General features: G+C 43.5%; 2 protein-coding genes across 8 annotated transcripts in view; both read right to left on the bottom strand.

Annotated features, from left to right (window-relative positions):
• Positions 1–212: 212 nt before the first annotated feature.
• Positions 213–6,257, bottom strand: h3f3c (H3 histone, family 3C). 2 transcript variants are annotated; one of them, XM_086226932.1, is made up of 4 exons: positions 6,102–6,257; positions 3,918–4,061; positions 1,958–2,111; positions 213–1,659 (listed from the first exon to the last, which is right to left on the bottom strand). In XM_086226932.1, exons 2-4 carry the CDS (start codon positions 4,043–4,045, stop codon positions 1,531–1,533), a joined length of 411 nt encoding a protein of 136 aa, XP_086083058.1. In that variant the 5' UTR covers positions 4,046–4,061; positions 6,102–6,257; the 3' UTR covers positions 213–1,530. The 2 variants fall into 2 exon arrangements, with proteins under 2 accessions (XP_086083058.1, XP_086083059.1); XM_086226933.1 differs by lacking the exon at positions 6,102–6,257 and adding an exon at positions 5,759–5,943.
• A 4,203-nt stretch (positions 6,258–10,460) lies between these two features.
• Positions 10,461–16,915, bottom strand: part of arhgap32b (Rho GTPase activating protein 32b) — a 123,961-nt gene continuing 117,506 nt past the window's right edge. For all 6 annotated transcript variants that reach the window (XM_086225830.1, XM_086225833.1, XM_086225834.1 and 3 more), the window contains 5 exons: positions 16,417–16,562; positions 16,238–16,312; positions 15,331–16,164; positions 14,459–15,132; positions 10,461–13,612 (listed from right to left, as the gene is read on the bottom strand). In XM_086225830.1, the coding sequence (XP_086081956.1) occupies positions 11,402–13,612; positions 14,459–15,132; positions 15,331–16,164; positions 16,238–16,312; positions 16,417–16,562 (3,940 nt within the window). In that variant the 3' untranslated portion in view covers positions 10,461–11,401. The remainder of the gene's footprint in view (positions 13,613–14,458; positions 15,133–15,330; positions 16,165–16,237; positions 16,313–16,416; positions 16,563–16,915) is intronic.

Genomic DNA, 16,915 nt, shown 5'->3' with positions numbered 1-16,915 from the left:
ATTTGCACTGACTTTGACCCCCCTGCTTAATGGATAAGCAGTATAGAAAATGGATGGATGAATAATTTCATTGTGGAAAACCAGAAAAAACATTTTGCTGAGTCTTGGTCTTTCTCCCCCTCCATGATAGTTTGGTTCCTCTGTACACACTGAAGCACATTCATGTTAACAAATCCACTCAGACAAAGAAATGACACCAACTACCATCAGTATAGGGTTTTTTTGTTTGTTTTTTACATCTATTTAATACTACCATAATATGAGAAATTTGGAAAATACAAAGATCAGCTTATTCATATGTCTGAAAATCTTGAGGAATATGAAAAAATATAAAAGAAAACAAATATGAGACTATAATGTCAATCACAAATTTTCACAAAGGGACAGATTATATGTTCAGATCTAAAGAGTGCAGGGGATGCACGCACGCACGCGCGCACACACACACACACACACACGTACACACGCATTACATCTGCTATAATGCCAACTGACACTGTGGTGACAAGTCTGCTGCCTACCAGCTGAAATCCACACACAACCAGGATGTGATGGCTGATCGAAAGTGAACAGATGGTACAACATCGCCCCCGTGTGTCTGCTGTTGAAATAGAAGTTGTCACAGAAGCCCTTCCTGATTTTCTACAGCAAATCAGATCACTGTGAAAACAAAACAAATAGAACTCATAACACGCTGACAATAACTGTTTTTTCTCTTAGTTTGATGGTTGGAGGTGGTAACAGGAAGAGATGCTCATTTATGATTTTATGTGTAAAAAAAATAGACACCATATCCACAACTAGGATCAATATTCTTAAGTAACCAAGAGATTTTTGTTTGAGTACAACTGGTTTGGAGGATCAGAGGTCTCTCTCTCTCTCTCACACACACGCACACGCACACGCACACGCACACACACACACTCTCCCTCCATCCCAGTGCAGGTCGAGGTGCAAAGAGCAACCTGACTGCAGCTGTAGAGGAGAGATGAGCTGGAGGTGTAGGACAGTGCAGCAGGATGGGAGGAGAGTCTGGACTGGGCACAGGCCCCAGGACTAGTTTTAATAGCACCCTGCTGTGGAAGTTGCAGCTCCCCTTAAGCAGACTAGTCCCTGGGTCCTGCTCCACCTCTGTGGGCTACACCATCCACACCTCCCACTCTGGCAGAGCCCAGGCCAACTAACGAGTGAGGCCATGTTCACAGACCCCCCCCCCCCCCCCCCCAAAACAACCTGGCTTGCATCTTTCAATGTGTGTGTGTGTGTTCATGTGTCTGATCAGCCAAACCTCTTACATGCACGAAAAGGGTACCCTAGAAACATTTGGTGAAGACAAAAAAAACCTCTGAGACCAGACTTTAACATATTTCTATCTCTTCATAATCAGGCTTACTCTAAATTCTACTTAGAAGCTGGGTAGGCATGGGGGAAAGGACAAGGAGTGAGGGGGCGGAGGGAGGAAGAAGAGTGAGCAAAGGAGGGAGGCAGGTAAAGAAAAACAGGGCAGGGGTGAAAGATTCAGGAAGCTGTCTAAGCACGCTCTCCACGGATTCGACGTGCCAGCTGGATATCTTTGGGCATGATGGTGACACGCTTTGCATGGATAGCGCAGAGGTTGGTGTCCTCAAACAGACCCACCAGGTATGCCTCGCTGGCCTCCTGAAGGTAGAGACAGCAACAAAAAAATATTAGTTCATCAGTTGCAGAGTACTGTTTAACACTAACATTCTGTGAGCGCAAATACACACACACACACACACACACACACACACACACACACACACACACACACACAAGTGTGTGCGTCTATCTGGCCACTGTGGGCTCTCAACCCTGCCAATCATGGTTGCACCGTTCAAGGACTGATGGTCATTCATATTGAGTCACCTGGGAGAACTTTCCTCAATCTGTCGGGCGCGCGATAGACCCACACAGACACAGACAGACACACACCTACCTGCAGGGCACCGATGGCGGCGCTTTGGAAACGCAGGTCAGTCTTGAAGTCCTGAGCAATCTCCCTCACCAGACGCTGGAAGGGCAGCTTACGGATCAGCAGCTCCGTGGACTTCTGGTATCGACGGATCTCTCTCAAAGCCACAGTACCAGGCCTGCACACACACAAGCATTCACTCAGTCATCATCATTACCGTCGATCCTATCAAGGATCACAAGATGATGCAGCCAATACTCAGCTCCTCTTAGATTCAAGTAGGAGGAGCGCAAATGAACCATGGTCAAGAACTATTGCTCTCTTTATAATTACACTTTCCGATTTCACAAAATGCAGGTATAAATCTGTCAGTGTCTCCAAATAATAACAGAAACATCTAAGTTGCTTCCTAAAATGCGTATTATTCATCTTAAATGAAAGACTTTGGAGGAACATGCCAACTTTTTGGAAAAATATGCCTGTTGTCCATCCCCTCAAGAGCCAGACAAGGGCTGAGTGATTCATTGTTAAAAAAAACAACACAATCTCAATTTTTAAATGACAGCACTTCTCTGACTCCCATTCCCCTGCATATTCAGGTCACGCTACATTCACGTGTTGAGTTATTTGATTCATTACAGTAACTGTTGCTATAGAAACCACACACAGTGTAAACCAAAACATGCTATCAATTCAAATTTTGCGCATCCAATCTAATCATCGTTCTCCTTTCTGTCAGGAGACGGTCGGAAACAGATTAACCAGCAACACCTGCTTGTTTGGACTCAGACTCATGGCCACGATGCTTTCAGGCTAAATAAAGGAGCTGGAGATCATTCGCTGTAATCCTGTCCACGGACGTTTGTGGTTTGTGGTTGACATTGTGTTGAGATAACAGCCGGAGAGTCAGAGAGTGTCATGTGGTGTTACTGCTGAGTTCTCGCATCAACATTAAACCAGAGAATTTACCATTAGTGCCTAAATCATAGACATTTAATGTGTCTCGTTTTCACTAAAACTTTGCACAGAGTCCCTGCAGTGTTCAGCTGCGTCTCTCCACAGGTGAAACTGAGCTTCTGTTCTCCGCGGTCAGTCGCAGTTTGACACAGACGGAGACAGGACTTGCTGCATTCAGGTGCAATAATTAAAATAGATAATAAACCCGGTTCTTTTCTAGACAGACAGATTTTTAAAAATTGCATTAAAGTCTTATAAAACTGTTATACCAAAATTTAACCATAATTTAATCATTTTAATTTATAATATTCAAGTTTTTTCAACGTAAATATTTCAATAATAAATATTAAACACATTAAATGTGACGGAGGGGAAATTAAGGAATTACTCAAATGCCTGCCTTTTTTTTTTTTAAATCGCCGATCCTTCCAGATCCCTGACCTTAAATGAAGATCAGATGCAGACTGTTGAGAACCCTTCATCATCAATCACCATAAAATCCAATGTTGTTAAGAATTAAGGACAAAGGAATCACATCACTAAATCTGAGCTGCCAGATCACATAAACCCCAATAAAATGAGAGAAAAGAGAATTATTTTCAAAGTTCACCACTTTGAAATTTTTTGTTGGGGAAAAAAAAAATTGTGACTTGAGAATCACGATCTCAATTCTCACAAAGAAAAATCCTGATTCACACTTTAGCAAGTATCATGTAGCTCTCACCAATATTACAAGGGATGTACTTAGCCTTTGCTATGAATTTATAACTCATAGATGTTGTAGTTTTAAAATCAGACACAGCCTGAGCTACTTTCTCGAGTAAGCACAGTGAGTTAATGCAGCACCTCCAAACTGGTTCTGGCGAGGATGGACAATCAGTATACACCATCTTCCACCACATTTCCCTCTGAGTTGTCATATTTGACTGATCAGAGAAGCCGTACAGGTTACTAAACCACACAAAATTATTTATCATTGACTATGGTCTGTGTGGCTGGACATGATTGTATTAAATCCAGATGTTACCTGTAACGATGGGGCTTCTTGACCCCACCGGTGGAGGGGGCGCTCTTGCGGGCAGCCTTGGTGGCCAGCTGCTTACGAGGAGCCTTTCCTCCAGTGGACTTACGAGCAGTCTGCTTGGTACGAGCCATTATGAGGAATTATCACCTAAGGAGATATCAAAAATTAGTGCTGTCAGGCGATTAAAAAAAATTAATCAAATTAATTCCAGGATTTGTAATTAATTAATCTAATTAATGCATTAAAGTGACAGCCCTATTTAAAATACAATAAAGTATTGAGCTGTTTATGTGGCCTGGTGGTATAGTTGCTTTAGAGCCACTGCTTTGTGCACAAATGGCATCATAGTCAGTGCAGTTCACATCATTCATAAACGTATCGCCCGCCATCATCACTATTTACTATCAATCCATGATTTCACTACTATAAGGCAGAGGGCACGACTGTGAACCTTGTGAAAAAAGACCGCACTTCTAACAAACGAAGAAGAGGCTCCTGTTACAAAGGGTGCAGCTGACTGATCGATGCTGTGGTTCCCCAGATGCTTATGAGACTGCACAAAGCAAACTCAAGTGCACCTTTGCGAGGGAGATCTCCTGATAGCTGTGGGGGCTTACAGCTACACCTCTGTATTTTTTACAGTGTACAATTAAATTAACCATATGTATGAATGTCAGTGAGAAAAAAAGACAGAAAATACAAAAAAAAAAAAAAAATAGCCGAATTCTTCTTGAAAACTAAGAAATTTTCCATTATTAAAGTATTGGGAAAAAAGAACATTCAACATTATGTTGAATGAAAATCAATGCTCTTGAGCTATGACAACCCTCTACATGATCATAACATAATCAGCATAAAAAAAAAAAAATCAAAAACTAAACCGACAACCAGAAAAGCTCCATGACCCAAAAATATTTGACACCACCTCCAAAAGCTTGATGGCATGTATGGAAACATAAAAATTGCAGAAAAAAAGAAAAATAATCATTAAAAAAAAGTGGATGTTTTTTTCTTCTTCAGCCAATATCATTTTCAATCCCAGTTGTCCCGTTGTTCCTGTGGACAGTCTATGTCTAATGGTTGTAATATGATAAACTCCCTCAAACACATACGATGAATTTCACCAGCATTTCCCATCCATCCATTTTCCACATTGATCCTGTCAAGGGTCGCTGGGAGGGGGCAGGACCCTATCCCAGCAGCCTTCGGGTGAGAGGCTGGGTTCACTCTGCACGGGTCACATGCAAACTCTACACAGAAAGACCCCGTGCTCGCACCCAAAACCCTCTTGGCAACAGTGCTAAAAATGTTTTAATAATCATTATTTTTTAACACTAAAAAATATTATTCATTAATTGTCAATTATTAATCAATTTCCTCCAGAAGGCCAAATGTTTATATTTGGATTGCAATAAATATATGCAAAATAATATCAGTGTTTAATCACCTGCAGTGACTTAAACGTACATCAAAACTAATCTAGTGTCATATTTCAGATTTGCTTGCCTCAGTTTAAGAGTCGCTCCATTCAAGGACTGACGGTCAGTCATACTGAGTCACCTGGGAGAACTTTCCTCAATCAGCCGCGCGCGCAAACATACACAAACACACACGCGCGTGCGCGCGCTGGCCACTGTGGGCTCTCAACCCCGCCAATCACGCTGCGAGACATGTCGTCATCTGTAATACACGAATCATTGTCTCTGTCTCAAACCAATGATTTGTTACTCTCCTGCTTGGGGGCGGGACTACAAGCCTCGGCCCGCCTTATACCGCAGGACTATGGCCGCAGACTCAGATGAACCTCTAAGTGTACAAGCGCTGAGCGGGACGTAAACTTTTACCTTTTCCCGTTAAAACATGGGACGTGATCTCACAGGAGTACCAACACGACGTGGAAGACAAGTTCGGCTATCGAAAGAGCTCCACATGCACGCAAAGTGACAGTCGATTGCGAAGAAGAAAGCTTCAAAGCGCCGATGAAAATGGGGCAGATACACGAGCAGAAGGTGGACGGAGTCGTTCCTCTGCCTGCCTGAGCGTCGAGGCAGCTGCTGTTTCTTCCTCTGTAGAACGTCGAAATAAAACGCTATATCAGCACTAAAACAACTTTATCCGTCTCGCTATAGTCACCAAGTGGGAACAGAGCTTTATGTTTAAAAAAAAAAAGACTAGAAGAGGACTCACCGAACGTGTATTTCACGGTTTCTCTTCGCGAGGATTCAAGAGTGTTGTTGTGCGCGCGGCAGTGTCAGATATTTACTATCTCTCACACAATGGAAGCGCAGGCAACGAGAGCAAAATGGCGGCCGTGTCAATCATGCGTCTCCCATAATGCAACTGCCAACATTTGTAAACAATGGAACTTTATTTCATTAACTTTTTCTGTCATACTTTGCTGCCACGAACACGTGTAAATAACTAAAAATACGTGTAAAAAAATAACATTTGTGTGTATATACACACACATATCAGTCAAAAGTTTGGACACACCTTCTCGTTCAATGTTTTTTCTGTATTTTTATTACATTCTACATTGTAGATACATGCTGAAGACATCAAATATAGGAAGCAAGATGCATGGAATTAAGAAACAAAGAAATAATAAAAAAACAACTTGTTAATGATATTGTTCATATGTGTTCCTCGAAATAGCCACCGTGTGCTTTGTTGACAGCACTGCAAAGCCTCGGCCTTCTCTCTGTATGATGTAGTCACCTGAAAAGGTTCTCACCTCACAGATCTGCCTTGGTATCCTCTCTAATGAGCCTGTAAAATGTATTGGAGCCCAGTGGCTCAATGAACCACAAAGCTGTTTAACTTCTCCTTGGTCTACCGTATTCATCCATCGCCGAAAAAAAGGTTGAAATTACTTTGACGAACTTAGAATGACTTAGATATAGTTAACCTAGTCTTAGTCAGACTGTTTCTTAGTTTTATCATTAGTATTAAAATTATAATAGTATATAATTTACACACACACGGTTTTCACAGTATGTAACATCCGAGTTACAGTTGGCAATTGTGATAAAAAGAAGTTAAATTCGAGTCGTGACGGTAGCTCCTAATTTTCTGAGCCTTCAGTCTAGATTACTCGCTCACTAGCATAAGGCTAGTTTAAGGCTATCATAAGTCTTGATAAACTTCATTCATCATTCATTTCCAAAAGCGGTGTTACTAGTTTTTGAGAGCATGATATGAACAAATGATGATAGGACTTTATTTTTCCAATGTAAATTCTTCACAAAAGTCAAAGCGAGAAATTGACGTTCACCTCCACTGACAGGGAGAAATCAGTTGGTGTGCAGTTTTTTCGCCCAACCTTCAGCTCCCATAACCTCCGCAGTTTTTTTGTCAAGGGGAAAACGATGCATTTGTTTCGGCCCCGTTCTTGCTTAGCAGCCACAAGCTGCGCAATTTGGCATTTTTGATTATTTGTGGAAGTTGGTTGTTAATAATTTAATAAAGTTGAAAATTGATCTCTGATATTCACTTTGCTATGCGTGTCATTGCATAAATGTCGGTCAATGATAGCGAACAAGGCGCCCATAAAACACGTGACCACCTCTGAACCAATCCCATGACAGGATTGCTCTCAACGTTCGAACCTGGAGTTGTCCGATCTCCCTCTGTATACGGCTCTGGGTGGCTCTTAGTTATAGCGACACCTTGTGGTCAGAGAAAAGTAAGTCTCCATCCATCCATCAATTTTCTTCCGCTGAGCCTGTTGAAGGGTCGCGGGGGGTGGAGCCTATCCAGCAGCCTTCAGGCGAGAGGCGGGGTTCACCCTGGGCGGGTCACCAGTCCAGCACAGGGCCAACACATAGAGACACACAACCATTCACACTCACAGTCACACCTACGGTCAATTTAGAGTATCAATCAGCCTCGTCCCCCCTTGATGTGTTTGGACTGTGGGAGGAAGCTGGAGTACCAGAGAGAACCCACACAGGAACAGGGAGAACATGGAGACTCCACACAGAAAGATCCTGTGCTCCAGCCGGGGCTCGGACCCAGAAACGTCTTGCTGTGAGGCGACAGTGCTGACCACTGCACCACCGTGCCATCATGAAAAGTTAGTGATGTTCCAAACATCATTTGATTGATGTCAGTATAACTGTGCTGTCTTCACTCCAACTTCAACATAATGTTTGTTGTTTATTCTCCAGCACTGAATTTCTGCACTGAATTGTGGCGGCTGAATTGAAGACTCTTTCCAAACATTATCGAGTTTCTTTTTGCTCCAACAAATTGCATCATGCCCCGGCATACATGAGTGGCCTCTTATCACTGCTTGTAGCAGACTTCTAGTTTGGGCAATAATTGCAGAGTAAATTCATATTCGTGACCTATCATCATCACCTATTGTCTCAGCTACAGACATCTCTTCACTGATCACGTTTCTCACTGCATCAAAAGATAACAAACAATGCAGAAAACTGTTCTTAAAATCTTTTATGAGCCAAAACATTTTTGTGTGGTTATTTCTGCATCAATTACAGAACTAATCACTCTAAAAATGTTACAATCTATAGATTTTAATCGCAGTCATAAGAACGATTCAGTACCTAAAGCTAAGAATCCAGTGGACTTGATTCTCTCTGAAGACTTTGCTTTTTATATTTCGTTACAAAGCCCTGCCTCTAAGGCTCTCTGTAATGTGAAAGCCACGATCAAAGCTATCATCGTGACATTGTACTGTCATTGGTATATTCTGCTGTTCTGTGGACAAGTTACGAACCTGCTTGCCGTCATCAGTCAGTCTGACAGCTGAAGTCAATGCCAAGCTTCCCTGTGGCTGAGTAATTGCCTTGATCCATAGCCAGTCCTTGTGTTTTGATGGTTATTGGTCCTCGTCGTCTGATCACTTCTATCATTTGCAGTGCCCCCTACTGATCAAATGTATTGTCTGAAATTCATCATGGTATTTGATCAGTTGTCAGCATCAACATCATCTAGATTAGAGATGCCAGATGGGACTGAATTTAGAAAACTGCCGCAATTGCAGAGTTTCATTCTCTAGATGATCATGGCACTTTTTAAAAAAAAATTGTGGTCAAATGCAATTGATAAAAATAAACGGAAAGAATTAGTCAAATAAAGTAGCTGTGAACGTGCTTGTTGAGTGGTTATCCTTGAGAACCTTTCACAGGTATGCACTTTCTTGTGTGCATCATGTCTCTGTATTTGTAGTAGAATAAACTTTCATTTCATTGTTTTGGTTAGAAAGTAAATGACAGGCTGTTCCTGATTATGAGTAGAATGATTCTTCCATCTTCTACCCTCAAATTAAATGGAATGTAATAAACCATTTATTGATCCGTGCAATGAAATATTCTGTTTCCTTGCAGGGAAGTCAGAGTAGCAAAGAGTTGCAGCCCTGAAGCAACAGAGACAAATGTCCTTCAGTAGAATCGATGTTCAATGGAAATCCAGGTCCCTCTTTAGCAGCTGGAGAAAAAGCCCATGAAGATGCAGACCCTAAGGCCAGTAGCTCACTCTACTCTCTGCTCTGACCTGGATCCAAGAGAAAATCCCAAACTTTCATTGACATTATCACTGTAAATATCCCTTAGCTGTTTCTTCGAAATTAATGGTAAAGTACTAAAAAAAAATGCTGTCTCACAATTTTGAACTACAAAAGAAAAAAAAGACGTGGTCCAAAGTCGTTCCTCCTTTGCCCACCAAATTCCACAAAAACTGGCAGGGTAGTCTTTATGTGATCCTGCTGGCCAACAAACAGCAGTAAAAACACAACTGCTAATCAGAACAGTTTGAGCTTTGTCAAACTTTGTCCAGTTATCACAAAACTTAGAAATTATTAGTTTAATTTCAAGAGAAAAATTGTTATTCTCTCAATTGAAACATTAAAATTGTCTTAACGCATTGTAGAATTAGATTTTGTGTCCTTTCCTTCAGGAGTTGAATATCAACCTGAACCAAGCAACACTGAAAATGTAGCATCACACACATTAAGAGACGCTGATTAGAGCTATTCCTGAACAGTTTTATTTATTTCATATCTAACTTTAGGTACCTTTAGTTTGAGACAAGTGTTTTCACATTCAAGTACAGAGTGCCTTACTTCAATACCTCATCTGAAAAGGAAGAGGTTTTAGATAAGGCAAGAGGAGCAAAACCTGCAAGCGATATACTGGAGCAGTCAGACAGTTCTAGAGAGCGACCTGGTTTTAGACAGAACTGAATAATATTGTAATGTATCCATTTTTGTGAACCCAAAAGGTCTAAGCCCAGATGAATATACTACACGTCCTCTTCAATCTTGAAAAATATGACTATAGATATCCTAAACAAAAATGCCACCGTTTTATACTAAGAGCCAGTGTGGCGATACAAAACCCCAGCAGTTTCACCTGAACTGTCAAGATCTGATATTGACTAAATATCACGTTTGTGCATCATGACAAAGATGTTCACTTGACTTCGACAGGAGAGAACATATGATCATACGGAACAAAATTTAAGGCTCCACCACCACATTATTTCCCCCCACAAAGCAGCAGCAATATGTTTTCCACAATGCTGTCTGAGAGCAAAATGTTTCCAGCTTTATTCAATCAGTCCAGTTTCACACAGGTACTTTGAATGTGATGGGGGAAAATTAGCAAATTAAAAAAAACAAACAAAACCTCATACATAAATCTCTTAAAGTATAATATGCATTCATCCAGCTTCCCCTCTTCATCCTTTATGTGCAAGAACTGCGCCCAGATGTTGGTCCCCCTTCCAATGAAGTACCAAAACATTCGCTTAGAAGTCATTGAAATCTGTTTATAGCAAAGTTAGATAAAAATGGCACAGTCACAGAGAAAATAAGACATTGATAACCACTAGATTAACTGAGAGCAACTCATTGCAGCTCACTGTTGCACTCAATTGGATTTTCCAAGACAAACATGTACTACATGTGTACATGTTGGCAGAGGGAGGGTGTGATGACTACATACATCCTCCTTTCATAACTTGTGCTGTAACATCCCGGGAGAACGCAATAAACAGTGAAGTACACAGAACTGTTCTGCAGAAGAGAGAAAGAGCATGCATTTCTAAAATGCAAACATTAATCCCAGTTGATACCCAGCGCCACATCTAGAAAAAAAAAAACCCAACAACAACAAAAGATCCCTTTGTACTAGTGATTCTATTCATATATACAGTATAGTATATATACTTTACACATCAGCGGCTCCTGTTTTAAGTACCTTACACCTTTCCTATGCATGTATGACTGGCTACTGTCTCAATCAATCACAGCAAAATGACCTCTTGGACAATTATTTCAGGTACATTCAGGACTTTCTGGAAAAAGTCTTATAATTTTCTTTACAATTCATTAAAAATACAGAGGAGCAAAAATATTGGTGATCCAACAGTCCACTGTCCTGCAGAGGCTGCTCAACCACAGCTCATTGGAGTCTTTGTTTGACTCACAAAGAGAAGTTCACACACTTCCTCCCATAAATGCTTCATTCTGTGCGTATCTCTGTCTCTGGCCTCTGGAGGGCCAGGTCAGTCTGGATGAAGGCTCCCTGGCCCAGCGCTGTTGAGTACGCTCTGTTGCCATGGCTCACCGTAAACCCTGGGGCTGCATAGGAGCTAGCTCCTCCACGTTTTTGAACAGGGACCTGAGTCTGAGGTACTGGGTGGTAATCGTCCAGGTTATCATAATGGGACTGCACCGTTTTGGTGCCATGTTTGTGATAGGTGTAGTCTTTGTCCATGTCAGGTTGGTTGTAGTACTGCTGCGGCTGCTGCTGCTCCCGGACGCTGTGTGATCGCTCAGGTTTGGAGTGACTCAGCTGTTCCCTAGGAGCTGCTGGCTGGTCATCTGTGCTGTGATAGCCGCTCAGTGTTTTACCTTTACCCTGGTGGTGGTCTGCATCAGGACACTCATAGCGAGTCTGGAAGCTCCTCTTGTTGGGGTTGTCCTGCTGCCAGTGTTTAGAGCGGTTGCTGTCTCCAGAGAGCTTCTCGTCTCCAGTCTCGTGCTTGGTTTCATGACGGCTGCTCTCCTGTTGATGGGAGAGACTGTGGCTCAGAGTTGCAGGAAGGGAGTGAGACGATTGGCATTTCTTGGTACTGCTTTGCTTGGCAAGCCCGTCTGACTTTTCAGCCATAAGGCTGCCATGGGTATGCTTGTCAGTCTCCATGTACATAAGGACGTCAGGATCAGACACCATGTGTCTGGGGAGATAGCGGCCATCTTTGCTCTCAGCTGCAGCCAGCACAGCTTTGCCTGGGTCAGATTTACTACGCAGGTGCAGGGTTTCATTGCCTGATACATCTGCTGGTGTGAACAATCCTAAGTTGTCATATTGTGAGAGGACAGGACCTTTGATCTTCTGTCTGGCCCTGCTCTCCCTGCGGATGGAGTGCATGCGGAGCCGTTCTGACTCCTCAGGGTCCCAAGAGAGGTAGGCAGCAGCTTCCTTGGATCCATGAGTAGGGGGAATATCCCTACTCACAAAGCTGTGCTCCTTCCCAGGAGGGAGAATATGGCGAGCGAGGTAGTGGTACCCTGTAGCTTTTCCACCTGTTCTGCCATCAACGGCTCCCAGATCTCGGCTGCCATAGGAGTGGAAGTGGCGGACTCGGATTGTGCCGTAGGGGTCAATATCATAATAAGGTCCCTCCAAAGGGCTGGAACCAGAGTATGGACTGTAGCGGTACTGCACCCGTCCATTCTCAAAGTAAGGCTGCAGCTGAGTGACATGATAGTCTGCCTGTGAAGACTGTTGTTGGGGCTGCTGGTAGGCTTTACATTGATACATGGGCCGGTGGTAGAAGAAAATGTCATCTGGAGGAACCTCAGTCCTTTGGATTGGCACTGAGCGAATAGTGGAAGGAACATGAAGTGAATGCACTCTGCGGATGGTGGGATAGCCAGGGACTCGATCATGGCTATAACCCTGGTGCCCTGGCCCAGGAGCCACATACATACTACGGGTGTTTCCTCTGGACTTTATAGAGTGGTGGTAGGACCTTGGGCCTAAAGTGCTGTATCTGTTGTCTACTCGGGCACTGTAAGGTATTTGAGGCTCTGACTTGGACACATATGAGTGGTGTGGGGGGACACTGTCGGGTCGACAGTGGTGTGGCATGGCATGTGGGCCCAGAGGAACAGGTCTCTGGTGGTAGTAGACAGTCCCTGGAGGCTCAATTAGGACTGGTTCTCCTTTAGCATGGTACAGGTAGCCTGGCTGATGCGTAGAGGATTTACGGGGAGAAAGAGGATGGTGAGGCAGGTCGTCCTCCATGTGTCCTGTAGCAGGGCTCTCACCCAGGGCATGGTAAGAGGCTTCACTTTGGCTGAGTGCTGCTGTGGCTAGTTTGCTCTCAATGGTGCGAACAGGAGGGGCTGGAGGGATGGATCCGTGGGAGTCGTGGTATTTTGCAGACTCTGTGCAGGGCTGTATTGGCTTTATTGCCTCCCAAGGCTTCTCAACAGGCTCAGCTGAGGTTGGGGCCACTCTTGCACTGGCCTTGGAGAGTGGCTGTGTTTGGGATGGGATTTGTATGTGAGACAGAGACTGCATCTGACCTTGGCTCTGCTGCTGAGTTGATGTTTGATGTTGGGGCAGTGAGACAGCCTGTTTTTTGGACTTTTGAGCAGCAGGAGGCTGCTGATCTGATGGTTTCGGAAGGGTTGGGGGCAGTGCAGCCTCCTCTGGTTTAATCTGAGGAAAGAAAAAAAAAAACCCACGACAATTAAACTGAGAACTTAAAACACACACATATACATCAAAATAACTGTTAAACATGTTTCTCCGATTTGAGTTCCAATATTTTGGCTTAAAAAACAAAAAGCAGCAAAGTACCAACCAGGTCTCAAGTTTTGAGGGAACAGGCCACACAATCATTCATTCATAGGTTAAGGGATATTATGTTTGTACTCTTGTTATTAATCTCTCCCCATGTCATTTCTTTATGCCCTGGTTTGGTGTTTTTTTTGTCAGAGGGGAACGCAGCTGCAACTATGAAACACCTCTCTTACTTTGCCAATATTCAAGTGAGTTAATTAAGTTGTTTATTTCTCAGGTGATAATTGGTATTCAGCACTATTTTTGGTCTTTTTGAGGAAGAGCTCACAAAGGCTGTAATGTGATATCTTTGTTGGTTTCCTCTTGTTTATTACACCAATAATGGCTATTCTTACTATTCCTTGCATCTTCTGTGAGATTAGGGAATATAACACTGCAGAGAATACTTGAATCCAAACAAGATTCAACTATGCAACTGATTTGGTGCTCTTACTGCTCACCATACACCTTCTTCATGTCATCTAAACTGCAAAGCAAATAGATAAATTATGATAATGCACTACGTTTGTAGTAAACTATTTTGGGTTAGCCAGTTCTAGGATGAGAAATTATTTGTGTTCCTTCACCACATGTGTCACTCATGTTCTGCTTCATAGGAATTACTGAGTAACTCTGATTATGCATGTTGCAGCACAAAAACTCAATAAAAGACCTTTACTATATTGTTAGTAGCAAACTACATTTAAATCTTAAGACACTCACCTCAGGAAAAGGCTGTAGTAACACTAGGGTGTCTTTGCAGCTGCCACTTGGGCTGGTGACTGGAGTGGTAACGGTGGAGCTGGTGCTGATTGGGACCTGCCCTGTAACGGGCTGCTGCCTGTCAGGACTCTTCCTGGTTGGAGAAACTAGGTTGCCTGAAGCAGAGAGTGCGATGGACTTGGAAAGCTGAGTGTGTGGTGGGGTGTAGTCTGTTTCAGGCTGTGCTCCAAGTGGAGTTGTAGAGGACTTGGCACCATCTGACTGCTTGGTAAGCTGGCTGGTTGACTCTGCTAGATCATGCTTGATTGGAGGACTTAAAGTGGAGGGATAACATGAAGCTGCTGTGACAGTCGGTGCATTGCTGTTTGGTGACGAGGAACATCCTTGCTCAGCTCCGTTGTCAGAGGATCCCTGAAAATGTGGGGCCATTGGAAGGCCTGGCAGGTCCTGGAAGTCAGAGCTGTTCTGTGGCTGCAAAGGGGACACTGGTATCAGGGGCTCAGAGGAGCGTGACTGGGACTGTATAGAGACCTGCTGGGCAGACTCAGCAAGGGCCAGTGCTAACATGCGAGCAGCATTTTTAGGAGGAGGGGGAGGAGGAGGAGTGGCGGTGGGAGTTGTAGAGCTTAGGGAACGAGGGGTGAGATCCTTGGAAGTGTCCGGAGGCATGACTCCTAGCGGGGACACAAAACACAAGGGAAGTAGGTGTTAAGGTGCTTGAAGAGTGGGAGAGGGTGGAGTTGTAAGTGTCTGTGCATCATATGAAAGGATTTATATTCAAATTGCATCTATAAAAACTTGGGAACTCAACATAGAAGAAAAAAAATTGGAATAATTTGTGCAATGATTGACAAGGCATTACTGCTTCCTACCTTCATGCTCTTGGCTGCTGCCAGCTGACACCTGCTGAATACTGTCGTCTCCCTTTGGTTCTTGACTGTCCACACTGTCAAAGACTGCCAGCTTGGAGTGCAGCTCCATTTGAAACGCTTCAGTTAAAGATGGCTCAGCTGCCCTCAGCAGCACGTTGCCCATCAGAGGGGGGGAGTCTTCAGCTGCTGAGGGAGAAGATAAAGATTGTGGAGGGATAGCCTGTCCAGCTGTATTCCTGTCAGGCCTCTCTATGGAGAAGAGCTCTGAAGTGGTAAATGGTGTCAAACTAGTGGTCTTTCCACATTTAATAGGTGACACAGCCTGAGTGGGTTTATCAGTGTAAGAGTAGGAAGTGGACAGTCTCTTGCTTTCGAGCCTCTCTCCAGCAGCTGGGATAAAGTCCGTAGACAACAAGGAGGCATTCAAGTTGCCAAGGAAGGAGGCAGAGATGAGGTCTGAACAGTTGCTCTTTCCACAGAAGCTGCCAGGGCTCCTCTTTAACGTGGAGCCTTCAGCCCCTGCGAGCGAATCATCTAGGGGGAAGGCATAGGATGTATCAGGGAGGCTGCACTGGAATGACATGGGGTCAAAGTCCAAGGAAGCCATGCCGATGTCTGGTGGGCTGAGGTCCACATCTTCACCTGCTGAGCGGGGAGGTGAAATGAGAGCAGGTACACAGATGGGGCCCTCATCTCCATCGCTGTCCTCTGTAGCGTCCAAGTTGTCATACGAGTTGCAGTGTGGCCGATTTTCCAACAGCTCACCATTAAAGGAGGCTGAAAGGGCATCACTGCTGGAGCGTGGCCGCCGAGGACGGTACAATTTGTGCTCTCCTGTGGGACAAAAGAAAATATTAAGATAATATTTGTTTTATGTTCATGTTTGTAGTAAAATTTGTAATATTACCTTCAGCATTATGTAGTGAACTCAGGGACTCTTCACTTTTGGCAGATCGTAATGTTGCTGTATCCCCTCGGCCTCCTGAAAAGTTATCGAAATGTATCAGCCTAACTTCTTCTCGTCACACAAGTGAAAGTGAATGAAAGACACACTGCGCAATTAAAGCAGAGGAAGGGAAGACTCACCGGCCAGAGCCATAGCCTTCAGTTCATTGGGCTCACTGGGATTCCGGTGCAGCTTGCGTTTGGACATTGAGGAAGACTTGCCCAAGTTGAAGAAAGAACGCCAGCTACCCACAGGAGATTTCTTGGATTTAATAGGAGGCCTCTTCCTGTGTTTATGTAAAAAAAAAATTTAATAAAATAAAAAAAATTGTGGTGCTCAATCAAGTGCTAAACAATTAGTTTCACATGTAAGTCTCAATGATGAATCATTAAGGTTGAAAAAAATTGTTAAATGTTTCTGTTTGGAATCACTTCCAAAACATGTAAATCAAAACATCATTGTGAAGGCATCTGCCCTCTGAGGAGGTAAAGATCTGGTCTGAGAAATTAACAACCAGGTACAGGAGGGAAGTGACTGCCTGCAGTCCCAATAGCAAACAGCAGAGGGAAACACGTTCCAGTATTATTGTTTCTTTTGATGTACTTTTATTTGTAGTAAATACACACTGTAAATAATGAA

This window comes from Aulostomus chinensis, chromosome 15 (genome assembly GCF_037954235.1).
Source record: "Aulostomus chinensis isolate RoL2024-O1b breed Wild chromosome 15, RoL_Achi_v1.0, whole genome shotgun sequence".
NCBI lineage: Eukaryota > Metazoa > Chordata > Actinopteri > Syngnathiformes > Aulostomidae > Aulostomus > Aulostomus chinensis.
The sequence above is the reverse complement of the archived record's forward strand: the minus strand, read 5'-3'. Positions and strand labels throughout refer to the sequence as shown.